The sequence below is a fragment of the Rousettus aegyptiacus genome, unplaced genomic scaffold, assembly GCF_014176215.1.
Source record: "Rousettus aegyptiacus isolate mRouAeg1 unplaced genomic scaffold, mRouAeg1.p scaffold_m13_p_2, whole genome shotgun sequence".
NCBI lineage: Eukaryota > Metazoa > Chordata > Mammalia > Chiroptera > Pteropodidae > Rousettus > Rousettus aegyptiacus.
The window spans coordinates 128,709,447-128,730,755 of NW_023416295.1; the positions used below are offsets into that span (position 1 = coordinate 128,709,447).

Consider the following 21,309-nt stretch of genomic DNA (forward strand, 5'->3'; position numbering starts at 1 on the left):
GTTACACACCTATTAGAATGGCTGAAGTTAAAATGACTGACCATATCAACTGCGCCAAGAATGTGAAACAGCTGGAACTCTCATACGCTGCTGGAGGGAGCGAATAATGGTACAACCACCTCAGAAAACAATTTGGCAGTTTCTTCAAAAAGTAAACATATACTGACCAAATGATCCAGCCATTCTACTCCCAGGTATTTACCCAAGAAAAATGAGACATACGTCTATACAAAGACTTGTACAGAAATGCTCCCAGCAGTTTCTTTTGTAATGGCTTTATTTGAAAACAACGCAAATGTTGGTGGACAAGTAAATGGATAAACTAATTATAATACAATGGACTATTACTCAGTAATAAAAAGGAATGAACGCAATAACATGAATGAATCTAAAGATAATTATGCAGAATAGAAAAGAGTACATACTGTATGATTCAATTGATATAAAATTCTAGAAAATGCAAACTAAAGAGACAGAAAACAGATCAGTGATTGCCTAAGGATGGTGGGTTGGGGATGGAGATGGACAGATGGAAGAGATTATAAAATAGACAGGAGGAGACTTTCTGGGGTGAATGATATAGTCATCATCTTGATTGTAGTGATGATTTCACAGTTGTATACCTATTTGAAACTTATAAATGTACACTTTAAATATATGCAGTTTACTTATATTAATTATCTCTCAATAAAACTGTTAAAATGTATTACTCAATACTAGATTATGTATAAACATGCATTATCAAATCCATTTTTTAAAGGAGCAATCACAGTTAATTTCTACGATCTTGCAAATACTTGATACATATCCTTGTTACAAGCATCAATCCCAAGGTCTAAGTAATCCAATCCCAAGGTCTAAGTAATCCAAACTATTTAATGATACAAACTTCAGGCATGTGTTCCTTCATTTCATCAAGGCCATAAGTAGAAGCCAATAGGGATTAGAAAGAAAAAGGATCAAATGATCTTAGACTCCATATGAAGAACATTCCTGAGAATATTAAAAAAATAATAATACAAAAAAGAAAAATAGTGAAGGAAGATTCAGCATACCAGATAGCAGAACATCCTCTAAACCTACCGTAATTAAATATGATGGCATCAAACTAAAAATAGATCAATGGATATAATATAGAATCCTTTAGTAGATGTCAATATATGTGAGAATCATTTTTAGGTAAAGAATGTCTTTATGTTTACAAAGTTTAAAATGCTCAAGCCTATAATGGACCCAGGCTATGGCTAACTCCTAAACTCTTTTATTTTTATTGTTTTCTTTTCTGAGTAGGTAGTATATACCATTTGGTATAGCACAAAATACAAAAGGGTGAAAGTTTTCCTGTTAACCTTCCTTGTTCCCCAGTGACCTTGTGTCCTTCTATAGAGATAAACTATGGAACAAAGCTCTTGACTGTCCTCCCAAGAATATGCAAATAAGCATATGTATCAAAAGATATCATTAAGAAAATAAACAACCAAGGCACAAACTAGGAAAAAAATTATAATACATATATCTGATAAAGGATTCATAACCTGAATGTATAAATATATAATTTCTACAAATCAACAATAGAAAGGCAATTCAATTTTTTAAATAGGCAAAAGACTTAAATAGATTCTTTATAAAAGAAGATACACTAATGGTCGATAAACATATAAAAAAGTGTTCAATGCCATTATTCATCAGAGAAATGCAAATCAAAATTACACTAAAATGGCTTAAATAAAAATGGACTAGCTAAATCAAACATTGGTGAGAAGTCCTGTGGGTCCAACTAGAATTCTCATACATTGCTGGTGGGAGCGTAAAATGGTAAAACTACATCAAAAAAAGTTTAGCAGCTTCTTATAAAATGAAGCATATATCACCTCTATGACCCAACTTCTTAGTATTTACCAAAAAGAAATGAAAAAATTTACACACAAAACTATTTATATTTTAATCTTCATAGCAGCCTTATTGGTAATAACCTCAAACTGGAAGCAAGCCGGACATCCATCAGCAGGTGAATGGATAAACAAATTGTGTCATATTCATATATGGAATACCACTGAGAAATAAGAAGTTACATTGAATACATGCAAAACATGGATTAGTCTTAAGAACATTATATTCAGCGAAAGAAGCCATTTATAAAGGAGTACATACAGTAGAGTTCTATTTATATGAAGTTATCAAACTAATACACGAGAGTAGAAATCAGAAGGTGATTGATTGCCTCTTGTTGAGTTGACTGGATAGGAATGTGAGAGTATTCTCTAGGGGCATAGGAAGTTTCTGTTTTGGGTGATGATTACATGGATATATACACAATTCATTGAATGAAATAGCTAAAATCTGTACATTTTATGATGTGTAAAAAAGTGAAACTGAGAGATGGCATAGGGGCCTACAGATAAAAAGAAACTTACCTAACTGCAACGTATAGAGCTTATTTGGATTCTGATTTAAACAGGCAAACTAAAAAGATGAGGAAATTGGAAATTTGAATACTGATGCTTATTTGATGATATAAATATTTTATTGTTACATTTTAAAGTTATAATTGCATTTTTAAAAATAAAGCTTGGGAGAGTGCTGGGGGAAGTGCAAGCCAGATGGACACTGGGTGGCTCTGTGATTGCTGAGGAAAAATAATTAAACACGGGCAAAGGAGATCCTAAGCTGAGAGGCAAAATGTTATCATATGTATTCGTTGTGTGAACTTATTAGGAGGAGCACAAGAAGCACCCAGATGTTTCAGTCAACTTCTCAGTTTTCTAAGAGGTACGCAAGGAGGTGGAAGACCATGTCTGCGAAAGAGAAAGGAAAAGTTAAAGACATGGCAAAGGTGGACAAGGTCTGTTGTGAAAGAGAAATGAAAACCCCTCCAAGAGGGGAAATGAAGAAGAATTAAAGGATCCCAATGCACCCAAGAGGCCTCCTTTGACTTTTTTCTTTTTTTTGTTTTTATCCTAAGTATTGCCCCAAAATCAAAAGAGAGCATCCAGGCCTATCTATTGGTGATGGTGCAAAGAATCTGGAAAAGATGTGGAATAATACTGCTGCAGATGAAAAGTAGCCTTATGAAAAGGTTTGCTAAGCTGAAGGAAAAATATGAAAGGGATATTGCTGCATAAAGGAAAGCCCAACAAGTGAAAAAGGGAGTTGTCAAGGCTGAAAAAAAGCAAGAAAAAGAAAGAAGAGGAGGAAGACAAGGAAGGCGAAGAGATGATGATGATGAAGAATAAGTTGGTTCTAGCACAATTTTTCTTCTTGTCTATAAAGCATTTAACCTCCATCCTGTACACAAGTTACTCCTTTTAAAGAAAAAAACGAAATGTAAGACTATGTAAGATTTGTTTTTAAACTGTACAGAGTCTTTTTCTGTATAGTTAATACACCACTGAATGTGTCTTTATATAGCTTTGTCCTGGGGGCATTTTCAGTAGCCACTAACCTTGCTTGGTACAACATGAGGGTTGTAAATTGGCGTAGAAATTTCAAGCAGGTTCTTGTTGGGTGCACAGCACAAAGTAGTTATATATGGGGATGGTAGTTTTTCATCTTCAGTTGTCTCCAATGCAGCTTGTATGAAATAACTGTTCTGTTAACTGAATACCACTCTGCTTCTAAGTAAACACAATTTTTTAAATTAAAAAAAAATAATAAAGTTTGGGAAAGGGCAAAACTATAGAAATGGAGAACAGATTAGCTGTTTCCAGGGGCTATGAAGGAGATAGGGTGAAGGAAAATGGGCGTGGCTAAAAGGCTAATGAGAGATCTTGTGGCAATGGAAATGTTCTGTATATTGATGATATTGTCAATATCCTGGTTGTGATATTGTATGCAGTCGTGTATAGTTTTACAAGATGTTACCATGGGGGGAACGAGGCGAAGTGTACACAGGATCTCCCTGTGTTATTTCTTACAACTGCATGTGAATCTATAATTATCTTGAAATAAAAAAAAAAAAAACTTAATTAAAAAATAAAATGAAAATGAAAAATTTTAAAGTTTAGCCAGTCAAAATAAATATGCAAATAAACAAAATAAAAAAATAAAATATCCAGCAGAGCACAGGGGATTTTTAGGACAATGAAACTACTCTGTTTATTATAATGATGGATACATATCAGTGTAAGTCTGTCTAAATTCCCTTGAGGGCATTGTGTTAAATGAAATAAATCAGATACAGAAAATACTGTCTGAGCTCATTCATATTTGACATCCAAAAAAGCCAAACTAATGAAGAGTAGAATGTGGTTGCCAGGTGTTAGGGGCTGGGGAAAATGGGGGAGATGGTGGTCAAAGGGTATAAACTCCCAGTTATAAGATGAGTAACTCTGGGGATATAGTGTACTGCATGGTGACTATTAACAATGCTGTGTTATAATCTTGCAAGTTGTTGAGATAGGATATATTAAATGTTATCACCACACACCCACAACATGGTAATTACGTGAGGTGATGGAAGTGTTAACTAACCTTATTGTGGTAATCATTTTTCAATAATACAATAAGGCATCACATTTTACAACTTAAACTTGAATAGGTTTAATGTCAATAATATCTCAATAAAACTGGAAAATTAAAAATAGAAATAAATCAATTTGTCCAAATCCATTGAATGTGCAACAAAAAAGAGTGAACCCTAATGTAAACTATGGACTTTGGGTGATTACTATGTGTCGAAGCAGGTTCATCAGTTGTAACAAATGTGCCACTCTGGTGGGGGATGGTGAGAATAGAGGCGGCTATGCTTGTGTGGGGGCAGAAAACACATGGAAAAGCTTTACTCTCATTGAATTTTGCTGTTAACCTAAATCTGCTCTAAAAAATAAAACCTATCAAAAACAAACAAACTAACAAATAAAATATTAAATAAAAATGGTCAGTACATTCAATTTTTAAAAGTAGTAAGTATAATGCAACATAAAAACAATAGACATAATTTTCTGCTTATCAGATTGACAAAAATAAGTAAGTTGACAAAACCCCATATCAATAATGGGGTGGGAGATGGGCAATATCAGACACTAATTTCATGTAAACTTTCTAGAGGGAGGTTTAACAGTGTGTAAAAACTTGAAGTAAGCCAACCCTGTGTTCTAGTAATTCTGCTTCTAGAACCTTCCCCTCAGAAAATGCACAAAGATGTATAGATAAACACACAAGAAAGTTTATCCTAGAATTATTTTTAAGGGCAAAATATTGAAAACAATTGAAATGTATGTAATTAGTTAAATAAATTGTAGTATATACATGTAACCTAATGCCGTGCAGTAATTAAAATGATGAAATATACCTATATTATTGACATGGAAAGACATACTATGGATACTGTTAAAATGTTTTAAAAAGTGCCTCTTCTTTCTCTTAGGGACCCTGGTTTGTTTGGTCCTCAGCCTCCTTTGGGCTAATATTCCCCCTTTCCTGATCCAGAGGTCTCTCCAGCACCAGGTTAGGCAAAGGATCTATGTAGAAAGGACAGAGATGACCCTCTCCTTAGAGCAACCACACAGTCTAGTTTCTGGAATGGTTCGGAATATGTATATTTTGACTTGCTGTCCTCAGACAAATCAGGACACTCCTAATTTTAATGTCCATTTTATAGTCATGGAAACTGAGGCCCTTGAAGTCGAGATTTGCCTAATGTCTGTTCCTTTCCTGGGTCTGCGAAGGAAAGGCGGCCTGCTATATGGCCTCCCAAAATGTGCTAGAGGTTGCCAGGAGCACAAGGATTAAAGGGGTGTGGAAATGCCAGCTGAAAAAAGAGTTGAGCTGGAAGAGGGGGTGAGGCTGGGTTTTGGAAAGAGGTGAGTGCCATAGAGAAGGTAAGGCAGGATGTTACCCCAAGACCCTCAGCCCTCCCCGCCGCAGTCTTGCCTCTGCAGACACAACTCTTTAATAGTGGCTATCGAAAGTCAGCCTTCAACAAATGATGAATGAATAAATAAAAAAATGAATAAAAAGAGACACAGAGTTTATTATCGTATTGAAAGTACAAATAAAAGAACCAAGCCCTTGGTGGCCCCAGGTCTCTCTAAGTTACCCCACATTCGTCAAATGTGTAAATTCTTCAAGTTTCTCCAAGTCTAGACTGCCATGGAGTGGGAGGGGCCCTACGCCCAATCTAAGGGAATGAAGGCTCATGAACCGCCACCGTTCTGAGTCTGAGCTCGGCTGTCCACAGGTCCACAGATCTGAGTCCCTGGAGTTCCATGGTGGAGATCATGCATGCCAAGCCTGTTTGCCTCAGGGCTGAGTCTGGGAGCACAGAGAGATGAGCCCTGGTCTAGGCTTCACAGGCGGAGAAGAACTTGATGGTGTCATCTGGGCAGCGAAGTTGTCCTGACCTCTAGGTATGGCGGGACCAAGATCGAGGTGTCACCAGCCCCCAGAAAGTTGTCTGTGCCAGAGAAAGATGAGTTGTGAATGAGGTCCCTCCTAGTGCCCATTCTGTGTATCCAAGACATGAAAGCCATCACCCCCAAATCAGGCCCTGGCCCTGATCTTAGCTGTTAAATTGGTCAACAATAGCCAACTGTCTGTTAGGAAGGGATAGGGAGTTGAGAATGGGTCATGGTGCCTTACCTGGGGCAAGGGGCAGTGCCGCTGTGCATACCACTCCTGGCAGTACAGGCTGACCTGGATGCCTTGGCCCAGAAAAAGCATGGTCCACATTAGCACATTCCACGCTGGGCCTGTATGCCGGTCATGCATCATGAAATTCATCAGCCCTGAGGCAGGAGGAAAGATTGTCACCCCAACTCCAGATACCTGTGCCTTGTCTCCCTGGCTGCTCTCCTAGAAGCCCTGAATGGAATAGGAAGATCCAATCGGGAAAGATCTTGAAACCAGCTACAGCAACCCATGTAGGCCTCAAGTAGCTCATGTAAAACCAGGATTCCTCAGTTTACCCTTCAATATCTTGGCTCTCATACTGAACCTCTTAACCTCCATCAATTTTTTCCCCTTTGCCTCCCTCTATGAGTGTCCTACTCAGATGCTCCTCTCCAGCCAGAAATCTTGCTGACTCCCTATGCTGCTTCCTTCTCTGCTTCCAGGTCCCTCCTCACCCAACTCTCACACACAACTCTCACGCCTTCTCTCAGAAGGCATGCACATCCTCTTCTCTCTTGGCCTCCCCCATCAGTCTGGATTTTCCAGGAGAAAGAGCACAGGCCTCCATCCTCTGGGTGAATTCCCCTCCGGTGGCATACAGAAGCCAAGCTCACCTCCAATGACAAGGAACAGTATCAGCATGACAGGATAGAAGAAACCCAGGATGAAGCAGAAGATGTATTCATGGACGACTGCGGAGACCAGGAACACGCTCAGCATGGCTGCCCCTCGGGCCTGGCCACCAAGGAGCTGGCAGGGCCAGGGCATGAAAGATGGACCCCTCCATAAAGAGCCCCTTCCTTAAGGAAGCCAGGAGGGTGTGTGGTACAATGGAAAGACTGTAGAATTTAGGGTCAAAAGGGCTGACTGACATGTCTTATTTAAGAGCATTTTATTAGACCACTGGGCCTTAGATGCAATTTTTAAAAGGGGATATAATACTTCTCATGGTTATTGTGAAGATTAAATGTATGTGACAACTCTTGGTAACTGAAAACTGATATATGTATTCCTTAGGAGGGCAGAAAGGCCCTGTGGAGGGGCTGAAATTAAGGACAAGGAAGGAAGGAAGGAAGGAAGGAAGGAAGGAAGGAAGGAAGTTAGATCATAAGAAGGATTTTCTGCCCATTGGATTGGGTAGAATGGGGGCAGATGGAAGTCAAGGAGCCCTTAAATTAGAAAAGGTAGATGGTACAAAAAGGGAAAGGAGAGGATGTTTCAGAGAGGCTCCATAAACTGTTGGAGCTGAGGGGGTCTGCAGAGCCTGTACCCACAGCCCATCCTGATATACATAGCTGTACAGCCAGTCATGAACCACCATGTTCCAAGTGCAGTAGTAGTTGGAGAAAGATGTGGAATTCCACCAGTCCTAGGGAAGAGGTGGGGTCAGGGTGGGGGAAGAAGGTAAGCACCAGGGCCCCATTTCTTCCCAGGCCCCAGCTTCTCACCCCTGTCCCCTGTCCTCTGTTTCAATGTTCCCTCACAGGGCTGGCTCCCCGCAGAATAGAGATAGCAAGTACTCTCCCAGCTCCCTCTTCAGGACCTAGGGTCTCTGCCTTCCCTCCTACTCCCCCTCTTTCCAAAGTACCATCCACACAAAAGCAGTTAGCCCTGGCTGGTCGGGAGGTAGCAGGGTGGCATTGTAACCACACCCAGAAGAGCTCATTTCTCATTGTGGGAGATGGACAGCATAGCTGAGTCGATACCCGGCATAACCAGCATCTTCCCCTACTTTCAGCTCCCAAATGGCCTAGGTCCAGGCTGTACCTGGTAGAACATCCTGTCTCCAAATCGTAGCATCTCAGCGAAGGCATTCAGCCAGCAGTGGAGGAAGGCAAAGAAGATGAGCAGCAGCATGAAGATGCCTGGTGAGTGGGAACAAGAGGTTGTAGGTCAGACTGGCCCACCTGGAACCCCCAGGAAGATCTGAGGAACCCTCATCCAGCAACTAGGGCCTCAATTCCTACCCATCATTTATTAGTCATTCACTAATTCATGCACTAATTAGTTCATCCATTTGCTCATGAACTCCATGCCAGATGTTAGGGATAGAAGATGAAAATCAAAGCTCCAGGTCATTGAGAGTTCACAGAGTGGTTAGAGGTGGGGGAGGGGGAGAGAGACTGAGACAGAGGAACATGTCCAACCAGGTATCAATGTCAAATGTATTGGGAGTGAAGCATGGTGGCCATTGATGTGCTCGGGAGTGCAGAAGGTGGGTCATGGTGATTGGCAGCTTAAAAAGGAATGCTTCCTAGAGGAGGGGCATCTCACATGAGCCTCCAAAAAGGAAGTGGACTCTACAACTGGAAAATGGGGAAAGAACATTCCTAGCTGAGAGATCAGCATGAGCAAAGCCCCAGAGGCATGGAAGTGCATGCCTTTCAGGGAATGGCTGGGCTTATGGTGGGATGTGACATACAGGAAGGGCCTCGGATGCTAGGCCAAGGTTTAAATCTTAACTGGAGATGCCACAAATGGGGAGTCATTAGAGCTTTTGAAGCAGGGTCAGGAACAATTCATCTGTGCAGCAATGTTCTCAAAGGCGGATGGGAAAGGAAAAATTCAGGTGGGAGCAACACAGGTTGGGAGGCTGATGTGGAAAGGGCGAGCAGATAGCAAACGGAATTGAGATGCTCACAATAAGCAGTGATAGGAGGGGACGGATGTGAAAGGAGAGTCAGAGAGAAAAGGTGTTGAAATTGACTGAAGGTAAAGAGTGAGGGGAAGGAGGAGTTTCCTGCTAAGCCTTCCCCAGGGTGCAGCCTTCTCCAGCCCTGCCTTAGTGGGCATACCTGGCAACGTGGCATGCATGACAGAGAGCACCAGGGCACGGGTGCTAAAGGGCTCTCGGCTCATGTTGGCAAAGACAGGAACACAAAAGCGGCCCAGGATGAAACAGGCATAGAGGTCGCAGCCCAGAGCCTGGAGAGGAAGTAATGGACACATAACTTTGAGAGGGAGCACCGGCAGCTGTTCCCTTACTCTGGAATTGGACTCCAGCCCAGCATCTGCCTCCTCTTCCCTTAACAACACCCTTTGACCTCCTCCCCAGGCTTCCCCCATCCCACTCCCAGAAATGCCCCTTCAGCCACTGTGAGTCATAGGTGGTCTACCCTTCTAACCTAACTTCCGACCTGGGCAAAGTTCTTGACCACATAATTCCATCTGATGTTGGGTGTCCTGCAGCAGCAATAGAAATGATATATTTCTTGTTTCCGGCTTAGGCGGGGGCCCAAGTTCTGGGGTCCTCTCTTTATAACCCCTCAATTGTTCAGGCCTGGGAGGATTATCTGGGGAGAGTGGGAGCCTAAATCACTTTGCACCTTCCATAACAGAGATAGTAAATGGATTTCTAGCTTGGATGTCAGCTAAGGTGACAAACCATCTGGTGTTTGCTCCAGATTGAGAGATTTTCCAGAAACTAGGATTTTTAGTCCTTAAAAGCAGGACAGTCATGGGCAAACCATGACAGTCGATCACCCTTGTGTCACCATGGGCTGGGTAAGGAAGAAAAGTAGTCTACCTGCCACTTCTTTCCCATCTTTGTGATGGGATGCTTCTGGACAAAGTGACCAGTGTCTGGGGTGAGGCTGGGGACTTCAGGGGGAGGAGAGGAGGGCAAGGTCCCTGATGGGCCTGGGCATTTAGGGAAAGGGTACAGGATCTTACCTGGGGTAAGTCTCTCTGTAGATGAGTGTGGGGCAGAAGAGGAAATAGAGGTAGCTGGAGAAACTGGGGGCCCAGACCCCTGCACCTGGAGGGGAGTGAGAGGAGTCCATCAGTGAAGGGGAAAGGAAGAAAGGGCAGAGGTGAGGGGCATTGCTGGGGGAAGGCAGTGGGACTGAGGAGTGGCCAGCTGGATAGAACAGAGGTGCAGGGGCTGAATATTGGGTCTAGAGATGGGGTAGGGAGGTGAAACTGGTCAGGAGCTGAACCTGCTCTCTAATACCCCTATTTTGCTTCCATTCCACACATCCCATTTTCTAATGCTGGAGCTTTATTTGGCACCTAGAAGTTCCACCACACATTCTCCCTCTCTTTCGGTTTTGACATCCTAATATAAGGTTCTCATAGCCTGGGTCCTTCCAGGTTAGGCCTGGAAACAGGAAAGCACCAGAAGTCCTGGGCGACAGTGTATGGGACCTGAGAATGCCTAATGTCTAAGGACCACAGAGTCCAGTTGGAGGCCAGAACTGTGCCCAGTGGGGGCTTAGGAAGTCAGAGCTTTAATGAGGATCCTGTCATTCTGGCTTTATTCAATCAACCAAGAGACTGAGTTCACAGCAGGGCCAGCTGAAGGCCTCACCTCCTCTGGCACAAAGGATCCCAGGCACAACCTCTCTTAGGAAGGAGTAGCTTTTCATCAGGAGCCTGACCCGAGATGGAGTGGAAGGGAGGTTAAGTTGCTGTGTGGCTTTGAGCAGATCACTTAACCTCTCCGTGCTCTCCTTTGTGTGTGTGTGTGGTTGTGGTGTGTGTGTGTGCGTGTGTGGTTGTGGTGTGTGTGTGTGCGTGTGTGTGTGTGTGTGTGTGTGTGTGTGAGAGAGAGACAGAGAGAGACAGAGAGAGACAGAGAGAGACAGAGAGACAGAGAGAGAGACAGAGAGAGAGAGAGAGACAGAGAGAGAGACAGAGAGAGAGAGACAGAGAGAGAGAGATGGAGAAATGGAGAGGGGGCGGGGAAGAGGGAGCGAGGAAGAGGCAGATGGTAAAATCTGTGTGTTCAGAGTCCATAGTTTTATCTTTTTGTCGGAAGCGAGGGGAAGGCGGTACAGAAAAGGCCAGGGCGGAGCCTTCATCTGGCCAATCCCCTGTGACTCTCCGGGGAGTCAGATTATTTTTACGTAGCCCAATCCATTTTATTTACATTTCCTTGGAGCCCGCTAGTTCGCTCAAATCCCTTGCAACGAACTCCACCCCTAGTAACTAGCTCCGCCCCGCCAATACTGTATGGAGTGCCCACCCTCGCCAGGGCCTCCACCGCTCTTTGGATCTCGCCCGCCCCGCCCCATCCCATCATTGGCCCCGCCCATACCTGCTCAAAGACAAGGACACAGCAGGAGGCTGGCGGGAGCTGATATTCCACCGCTATGTGGATGGGGAGTATGCCAAGCACCGTGGTGTGAGCAACCAGCAACACGCAGCCCAGGCCCACCCCCAGTATCCAGGCCCTCCGCTCTGGGGCCTTGCCCACAGCCTCAGGGCCTGGTAGGGCGCCAGTAAAGTAGACGAGAACATGGGGATCCATGTCATCAGAGCCAAGGGCAGCTGTCCGAAGCTGAAGATCAACAGGTCAAATTCCAACATCAGCCTTGGAGTGTGGAAGGAGAGACAAGGCAGACAAATATGTAGCTCATCCCTGTCCCCTGCCTCTGTGGCCAGAGCTCTTGGAAGATAAACTGAGGTATCTTGCTAAGGTTGTGAGCTCTCCGTCTCTGAAGGTGTTCAAGATAGCACCTCTGTTGCCCAGGACTTCTAGCAAAGGGCGTTGCCTGAGGAGATTGTATCAGGAAATGGGTTTCCAAATTACCATTAGAGTTCTCTGTGAAGTTTGTGGTGTTGCAGAAGGGCTCCGTACTTCGTATTAGCATGGGAGATATTTAGAGTTCAACTTTGATTTTCAGTCGTTTTGTTCTTTTGCTATGTCTGTAGCTGTAGACTTGAGTTAATACAAAGCAGGTTGTTGAGTGTTTTGTTTGCTTAGATTAAGAGCATATGGTTTCAACGGTGAAAAATTAGAAACAACCTACATGTTCATTAAATGAACAGGACTAAGTAAACAAAACTGGGCAGTTCCAGACTCTGCATTCATTAAAATCAATGGACTAACATGGAAAGATCTCTAAGCTAGGTTGTTAGGGAGTGAAAACAAAATAATAGGTATAGTAAGTACCTTATTTATGTAAACCACACAAAATACATCTCTTTGGTTCTTACATACATGTGAATGGAGTGCACAGAAAATGCTCTGGAGGGAAGCTCTCAAAATTGTTAAAAATGTTACTTCTGGGGAGCAGTCTGGTCAAGAAGGACTGCTACTTTACGTGTATTTGAACCTTTTACTTAAGATTTTATCCTTTATCAGATGATTAGCAATAATTTTACCTAAAGGAGGTGCTGTTGCTGAACTTGCAGATTCTTGGTCCTCTTTTTTTCCTGCTTCCTAACCCCTACTTGGGGGTGGGGAGCATGCAAATATAGACCCCTAGGGGTGTACAGCCTTTTGAAGTTCACCCCAGAGTGGGGGGAGGGCTCTGGGGGAAAAAATGACCCACCACAGCACTTGTGCACATGTCTGTCTTCCCTGCAAGATCTGCAGTGCCTCATAGACAGCGAGCGGGGGCTACTCCTCATCTTTCTGGCCTCCAGGGCTGGTACTTAGGAGGTACTGAAAGGAGGTTACTTGAATTAAACAGAACTAACTTAGAAAGAAATGTGTGAGAGCAGAGAAGTGGGAAGTGTGCATGTGTGCACACATACATGTGTATCTGCCTTAGGACAAGATTCCTATTGAGAAGTATTTGAGTGGCTGTTCCCAGAGTGGTTGACTCTGGGAGGACAGACCATGAGCCATCCAAAGCTGTGGAAAAGAGAAGCTAAGAGCATGTTTTAGGTGCGAACGTTGTTGAAGCAATGCTGATGTGTGTGTAATAATCAAAGGGGAACCCGTGCCCCTTCAAGCCAGTGGCAGATACAGCCCTGGGGACCCAAGGGGTCTGATCTGATTTGTGTGCCTATCCCAGCCAGAAGAGGGGCCTACCTGCCTGCATCAATGAAGTCGATGGCCAGGGTGCTGATGATGAAGACGCACAGGCTGGCAATGAACACGTGGTAGATGGTCCGGAAATGCTGCACCTCCATCAGTTCGCTGGAGGAACAGGGGCCTGAATGTCAATGTGGGAGTGTCCTTAAGGTCATATGAACTAGCTCAGGCACTGTACATATATGAGAATGAGGCCTAGTGATTGGGAACTTCCATCTAAGAGCTGGGATGTGGCTAGGACATCTGTCCGAAGCTGTTTTCAGCCCGGACACTTCTTATTCTGGTGACCTTTCTTCCACAGTCACACCCAGGGCAAATGGAAAAACTGAACCTTAAAAATCCTTTCCAAGTTCTCTCCAAAATCATCTAGAGCCTTGGGATGAAAACAAAGGTATCCTGGATCCCAAAGCACTTTCTTTTCTTCCCACCCCCTGTCCTCACTCCTGACTTACTCAAGCAGGGACTTGCGAATGATGAAAACTTTCCATTTCCTTAAGGATGGTTCCTGGGTCCTGCATTGAGACAGTTGTCCTGCGTCAGGACCCAAAGAAAGAAGGCAGCGGGCAGAGGGCAGGGCCTTGCAGAAGGTCAGGGCCAGGGCATAGCAAGGTCCAGAGATGGAGGTCAGTGCCAGGATGGCAGAGGCGGTAAGAGGAGAAAAGGGAAGGTTGAAGTGAGAGTCCCGCGAATGCTGACAAAGGGCAAGTGAAATAATGTTTATGGTTTGTAATCCTTACGAAGGAGGAGCCCGCTCCAGCCATTCCTCAGCCCCCCACAACTCAGACTCTTACTTGCTCAAGGAATCTGGAGGGATAGTAGGCAGAGGTCTGCCTTGTAGTGGATAAGATTGTATTGCCTCTGACATGGCTTCATCCAGCAGCTCCAGCAGCTGACCCTGACATTGCTCTAGCAGTTGCATCTTCACAGCCTACAGGACAAAGCAGGGCTCACTGTCCGTCATCCAGTCAGCCATCCTCTCATTCATTCAACATTTTAGTAAGTTCCTTGTGCCAGGCACACTGCTAAATGCTAAATAGAAAGCATGGTTCCTGCTCAGAGGTTCCTGGTCAGAGGTTCCTCAGGAATTTATCCCCCTCTGGCTTCCCATGGCAGCAGTGAAGATTGAGGAATAACAGCAGGAGTGACACGTCAAGTCCCTGGGTCTGAATCCCGACCACCTTGTCATCTCTGACTTGACTCTTTTCCCTGACCCCAGCCTTCCCTCTCGTGACCTCTAGCCCCACTAACAGAAGACTCTTCACTGGTGTGACTTTTGGCTCCTGCCCCGATGACCTGTGTTTCAAGCCCCTTCATCTTAACCTTTAGCTCTAACCTGATCTGAGGGGTTTGAACCCCAAAACAAATTGTCTTTATCACCAAGCCAGTCCTCACCTCTACCTCCCTTCACTACAGGACCTGCCCATCTTGATCTCTGACCTCTGAGGTCCCTTACCTCCATATGTTGGGTCCATTGCACCAAGTCTGAGTCTCCATGTACCTTAACATTTCCTAAGAGGAGGGGCCAAAGGGCACACCCAAGGGGAAGGAGTTAGGGTTCTGCTGCCTTGTGCAAACCCAGAGGCATCCTCAGAGCAGGAAATGCTTTCTGTATGCTCAGCAGCCTCCCAGGCCACAATCAGTTGATATCTAGTATCATGGGTAGGACAGTCAGAAGAGGAAGTTATTCTGGCAGGGTGTGAGGAGGCCATCAGCAAGCAGGGAGCCTAATGACATTACTGGAAACAGAGTACCCAGGGAACAAAAAGCCGCTCCATTTACCCTCTGAGGTTAAAGAATCAGAAAGACAAGGCAAGGCCAGAGGTCTGAATGTTCCTTTACTTTTCTCTCTCGCAGCTGGGTGGTTAGGGGCAGAGGCCAGGGTCTGCCTTCCTTGGCCTCCCAGGAAAGCAGGAAGGATTGCAGGTGGATAGCAGGCCTCTCTCAAACAGGCTATCCCCACAGCCAACCCCACCTAAGCTTTCTGCCCTCCCAGAGGGTAGCTCACCTCCTCTGGAGGGTCTGCTCTCCTGCTCTCCTCTGGGCTCTGCTCTCCTCAGCAGTCAGGCTGCCCTTGGCTCCATGATGTGAATCTCGACTGACCAGGCTGCAGGCAGCCTCTGCTGTGTTCCCTCCTTTCTTTCCTAGCCCGCCAGCGAGGAGAGGTCCCATCTCTCTCAGCTCAGCTGACAGCTCCAAAGACTAAAGTCCTCTCAGGAGGAGGTGGCCTCCAGGAGTATGATAGGTTATTTGATCCGGAGGGCAGTGCTTCTCAGCTACAGGTTCTGCTGGCTGTCCAGGGATGGACTGGATGCAAACCCCCAACAGCCCAACCACCACACAGATGCCCAGCTGTGAGGTAGCCTGCTCTCCCTCCCATTGGAGCGGTGGCTATGCATGTTGTGGGAAATCTCTTTCCTAGCAGACTGAAGGTCGAGGTGGAGTCAGAAACATCTTCAGGTATCAGTGCACTCGGCTCCCTTAGACCATGAGATAAGGTGTGCAAAAGAACCTTGTAAACTCAGAAAACACCGTATGCATGTGATTAGTAGTTTGACACTGCAACAACTTTGGTGCTGTGGCTCCTCCAGGACGTGCTGGGTGCTAAGGCCTCTGACTCTCAACACTTCCTTACACCTGCTGGGATTAGTAGGTAGGCAAAACAAACATGTCTTCAGCACCTAAGGAATTTCAGGCATTGTCACATAGGGAAGAACCAGATTTAAATCCTCCCTCTAACTCCAGGCTGTTAATTTCAGGCAAGTGACCCAAATACTTTAAGCCACAGTTTCCTCCTCTAAAAAACAGGGGCAAAAGTCCCTACCTCACAAGAGTACCGTAAATGCAGAATGAGGTAAAAGCACATGGTCCAGGGCCCAGCCCATGGGGGGAGCTCAATAAATAATAATTTCCCTTTTTAGTAGGAAGTAACAGAAGGGTAAATACTTTGAGAGTTCCTCATAGTTGGGTTCCTGCTGGCGATTAACTATTAATTCTTTCTCTCCCCTGTGTCCAAAGATCAATGTTAGAAACAAGATCACAACCTTAGACCAAGGCCATGGGCTCAATGTCTCCCCACCTCTACCTCCCACCCTTCGTTCCCTGCTGTTTAGTTGAGTGAGGCTTCAGGGCCTGAAAACTCTGCCAATGGCTGCCTTCTTTGTTCCAAGTGCAGCAAGAAGGACCGAAGGTGGTCCACAGGAAAAGAGAGCTGCTATGGGGGGTAGGGGACCAGAGGCTCCAGGAACATAAGAGGTAGACACAGAGACATAGACCAGAGAACCCCAACACAGCTTTATTAACACTCCAAGCCAACACCAACAATCTTTCCAGGTGCGAGGTCCTAGGGGTGAAGAGTCAATGGGGCAGGACCTGAAAGTGGCGTTTGGAGCTCAGGGCCCCTAAGTTACTCATTACTCAATAAATGATGTAAGATGATAGCTCCTGCCAGTGGCCACGTGGGTCCCCACCTGGCCTTAGCCGCTGCTCCCGGTGGAGCAAGGGGAGCTTCCATTGCTGTCCGAGGACCCTGGCAGAGGCTGGCCCATCCGATCCACACACCAGCAAGGACCTCGGCGCTGCCCCTGGGAGGAGCGGCACTGGGGAGAGAGGCATATGGATCAGAGGTGAGGCCAAGGCTCCAGCAGGAGAGATGGGAGTGGTTCCATGATGGGAGGGGATGATGTGTGGACACCTATGTCTGAGTATGCGGAAACATCTGAGAGTTTTCAGGACCGTAAGGCCCGCCGGGTTCCCTTCCCTTGCTTCTCTTCTTCTCCACCCACAAAATTGTGCCATTCTTCTAGACTAGAACAGTAGTTCTGGAAATGTGGTGCCCAAACCAACAGCATCAGCATCACCAGGGACAGAGTTAGAAATGCAAATTCTCCGGCTCTTTGTGTGGGCTCAGCCACCTGTGTGTTCACTGCCTCACATTTGTGCACCTCTGAGTTAGGCAGCCTAACTCCGCTACTACAGTGTGTGATTGTTTAATTTCTGTGTAGACCCTAAAGTTGCGAGATCCTTAAAGGCAGGGACAATGTCTTATTTATGCAACTATATGAGACATCATCCCCCCCTTCCCAATTCCTACTTCCTGGTAGGAGCCTGTACTGATGGACCAATAGGAGGAGAGGAGCGGCCTTACCTGCCGTTTCCGGTAGAAGCCCCGATGGTCACAATTTGGCACGTAGAGGGTGTGAGTCCCTCGGTAGACCTCAGTTTGAAGTTGCTGCAGCACTGAGTCCAGATGTTTGCGGCACGGACCCTGGCGGAAGGGAGAGCAAGCAGTTCAGAATCACTTCAGCCAAGCTCCACAGCACAGTCCGCTGGCCCTACCAGGACTGACTTGGGAGACTTCTCTGAGCCTAAGAAAGCAGTCTCAGGTGGGCATCTCCAGGGCTCCCTACCCCTCCTGCTCCCTGCCAGCCCCAAACTCACCATCTCAGTGTCTCGGATAGCTCCAGGATTGGGCCTGGAGGGAGTGGTAGAGGTCCCTGGGTTCCTCTGTTGGTCTTTGCGATTCATTTCCTGTTGGCGAGTAGTCCCCGCTTGTGGTTTACTCTCCTTAGGATTTTCCCCTACAGCCACAAGAGGATGGGGGAAGAGGAGGCCAGAAATCAACCAGATGTCAAAGACCAGAGGAAAAGAGCCTTGCTCACCCCCTACTCACTAAAGTGGGTGGAAGAGAGGGAATCTGGGGGTTTAGACCCTGGCTCTACCCTTACTTTCTCCCAGCCTCAGGTTCTTTCTCTAGCAAATGGTATTATTACCTTTACTGACAATATCCCCAGACAAGTTTTATGGTTTATAAAGAAAAAGCACTTTGAAAAGCAAAAATCAGAAACAAATACAAATACAATAGTTGCCCCACATCTGTGGTTTCAATTACCTGTGTTTAACAGAGGTCTGAAAATATTTGATAGAAAATTCCAGAAAGAAACAATTCATAAGTTTTAAATCGCTTGCTGTTCTGAGTAATGTGTTGAAATCTCACGCCCTCTTGCTCTGTCCTGCCCAGATAGGAATCATCCCTTTGTCCAGTGTTGCCTTTTAAGTGAAAAGGTGAAAGTTCTTGACTTAATACAAAAAGAAAACATATCTAATGCTGAGGTTGCTAAGATCTACAGTAACAAAGAATCTTCTATCCATCAAATTGTGAAAAAAGAAAAAGAAATTCATGCTAGTTTTGCTGTCAAACCTCAAACTGCAAAAGTTACAGCCACAGTGTGTGGTAAGTGCCTAGTTAAGATGGAAAAGACATTAAATTTGTGGGTGGAAGACGCAAACAGAAAATGTGATGCAATTGATGGCAATGTGTTGCCACAAAAAGCACTGAGCTTATATGAAGACTTCAGCGAGGAATCCCTGGAAATAAGTGACACCCACACATTTACTGAAAGTAAAGGGTGGTTACGCAGATTCAAGAATAGGTTTAGACTGAAAAATATAAAAATTACTGGAGAGGCTAGATCTGCTGATGAAGAAACTGCTGCCACATTTCTGGCAGAGTTGAAGAAGTTGTTTAGGGTTTGGTACTATCTGCAGTTTTAGGCATCTACTGGGTAGGTGTCTTGAACCTTATTACCCCAGCGGATACACTGGGAGGCCTTGGGTTTGGGGTGAAAAGACTTGACTGTTCCTCAGAAGGCCAACAGGGGGTGCACCAAGGCAGGGAGATGGGGCAGAAGAACAATGGACGTGGAACTGGTCGCAGGGACCCAAGTGGAACGTGTGTCCCTGCTATGACCCTGCTGTGACTCAGCCCACCTCTCCCAGGCCTGAGCTGTGGTTACTTTAGGGGGAGTGCGGGCCTCTCTTTTCTGGTTCCCTGTGTCTCAGCCCAGCTCAATTCCAGTGGTCCCTGAGCATGTGAGATTCTGAATGTACCATTCTGCCCTGGATGGGCAGAGGGCAGTTTGCAACAGTGCAGGGAATAAGGAGCTTCCAATAGGCAGTCTGCTCCTGGCTCTGGAGAAGATCTCAGGATGGCATAGGGTGAGGAGATAAGTCAGGGCATCAGGGCGAGGAAAAGGCAGGGAGGGAAGCATGCACTGCTTGGAATTCACCCAGCTGTAAAATTACATATTGTAACTGTTGGAAAGATCGTTTCTCCCTCTCTGTGCCTAAAGCAAGCTCTGTTCAGTTCTCCAGACCTCAAACCTAGATAGTGCTCCCATCTGCCTACTACTCGCAGCTGGAGCCACTTCCTCTGTAGGAGTCTGATTCTCCTCCCTTCACACTCCTTAGCCCTTGCCTCTCATTCTCTCTATTTGGCACCCTACCATGACCATGCTCCCACTGCCTCCTCTGGCCCACCTGGACCACCCCTTTGAGGAAGAACTCCTAGCAGCCTGGACACTTGCATTTGAGACTAATTCCCTATTTCTTCACATGGAAGAAACCAGGGAGATGGGGCAGAAGAGCAATGGATGCAGCTCAGATGCCCCTGGAGTGGGAGCTGTTTGCATTTCCTGTCCTCCCCACCTCTCTGCTGCCCCCCATTTTTGGGGTTCTGACTCACTTCTGTCCCACCCACTCAATGACTCAGCCTTCTATTCTCCTCCCTAGGGTGGGGTGGGTGGAGGGTTCTGAACAGCTTTAAATCATAACTGATTTTGCAGATTCTTTCTTTTCCCACCTCTCACCCCATTCCCCAGGGGCCCCAAGTACCTGCCCTTTGACCCTAGTCTAGTCTGAAATAACTCTGGATTTGGGGCATCGTCTGTTCTAGACCTCACATTCAGGTGCTTTGGACACCCTGATATTAAGAGGCGAGGAGGAAATATTTCTCAGGGTGTGTGGATTTGGGAGCAATGGATGCAGAAAGAGGGTTTCCATCCCTCTTTCTTCAAATGGAAGCTGAGAACAACATCTGGGTCCTTTTTCCAGCTTGGGGGTTTAGGGCTGAAGGAGTTGGGCCTCTGTGGCATATGACGTGGCCCTGCACCCCTCCATAACCCCGCCCCTTTCCCCTCAAGACAAAAAATAGAGGGCGCAAAAAATGCTGAGAACTCAGACAACTCCCCGCCTTATCCTCCCGACCCTAGCTAGCTAGCCTCATCCCAGCCTTCTAGCTGACCCCGCAATTGCCCCCTTTACCTCCCTAACATGGCCCCCAGGGCTGGAGAGAAGTGTCTACGGCAGAACCTCGCAGGGCTACCCGCGCCCATCTCTTCAGGACCCTGCCGGGGTAGGGGCGGGGCGCGGACTCACCCGAGGGCTTGCGGGCCCGCCGGCAGCGCCCGCGGCCCAGCAGCAGCGCCCGCAGAGGTGCCTCCTCTTCCTCAAGCGGCTGGCATTGCAGTCCTGGGGCGCAGTTAGGGGTGTAGACCCCGCACGGCTGCCCCTCCCTCCTGAGGCAGCCCCCAGCTTCCGCACAACCCTCAGCCGGTAGCCCCGCATCCTCCTCCTCCACGCACTCCCCTGGACAACCCGCCTGCACCCCCTGCCCGCAGCCTGGGCACCGTGCCAAGGCGCCTCCTGGGCCGGCAGCGAGCAACAGAGTTAGCAGCAGTGGTGGCAGAAGCCTGTGGGGGGTCATGGTCAAGACTTTTGCCCCGTGCACTCCTCCCAGAGCAGTCGTAGCGCAGCTGCTGCCCGCCACCGTCCCTTTGCCTTAAGTAGCTCCGGTCAGAGGCCAGGCCCTTTAAGAGCCAGGTGAAGGAGGGTGGGAGGAAAAAGGCAGAGGCATTCCCTAAACTGGGTGGGACTGGAGAAGCCCGCCCCACCTGGATCCTCCCCACTTTTCTCTACTCCCTCCCTTCCCAGTTTCTGTTTACTTTCCAAATTACTCTGATTTTTCTTGCTTTGTTCCCGGGAATCTCGCCCGGAATTTGGGAGCTGGACAGCTGGCTGGAAGAACTGGAGGGTGGGAAGGGGTGGAAGGAGGAGAGGACAGAAGTTGGGATGAAGAGAAAACCTGAAATCCAGTTCGT

At 46.4% G+C, this 21,309-nt stretch overlaps 2 protein-coding genes and 1 pseudogene across 2 annotated transcripts; 1 reads left to right on the forward strand and 2 right to left on the reverse strand.

The window, feature by feature from the left end:
• Positions 1–2,640: 2,640 nt before the first annotated feature.
• On the forward strand, positions 2,641–3,598 carry LOC107509778 (annotated as a pseudogene).
• A 2,369-nt stretch (positions 3,599–5,967) lies between these two features.
• SOAT2 (sterol O-acyltransferase 2) lies at positions 5,968–15,456 on the reverse strand. The gene is given in 17 exon segments (XM_036237355.1): positions 5,968–6,394; positions 6,580–6,725; positions 7,224–7,359; positions 7,880–7,978; positions 8,377–8,474; positions 9,405–9,534; positions 9,747–9,792; positions 10,282–10,366; positions 10,919–10,983; positions 11,042–11,046; positions 11,648–11,781; positions 11,784–11,923; positions 13,373–13,480; positions 13,828–13,887; positions 14,167–14,303; positions 14,829–14,884; positions 15,381–15,456. Coding segments are annotated over 17 exon segments (1,572 nt in total). The 3' UTR covers positions 5,968–6,343.
• Positions 15,457–16,642: 1,186 nt separating this feature from the next.
• IGFBP6 (insulin like growth factor binding protein 6) lies at positions 16,643–21,052 on the reverse strand. Its single transcript, XM_016142695.2, has 4 exons — positions 20,588–21,052; positions 17,813–17,952; positions 17,520–17,639; positions 16,643–16,971 (listed from the first exon to the last, which is right to left on the reverse strand). Exons 1-4 carry the CDS (start codon positions 20,913–20,915, stop codon positions 16,849–16,851), a joined length of 711 nt encoding a protein of 236 aa, XP_015998181.2. The 5' UTR covers positions 20,916–21,052; the 3' UTR covers positions 16,643–16,848.
• Positions 21,053–21,309: the final 257 nt, after the last annotated feature.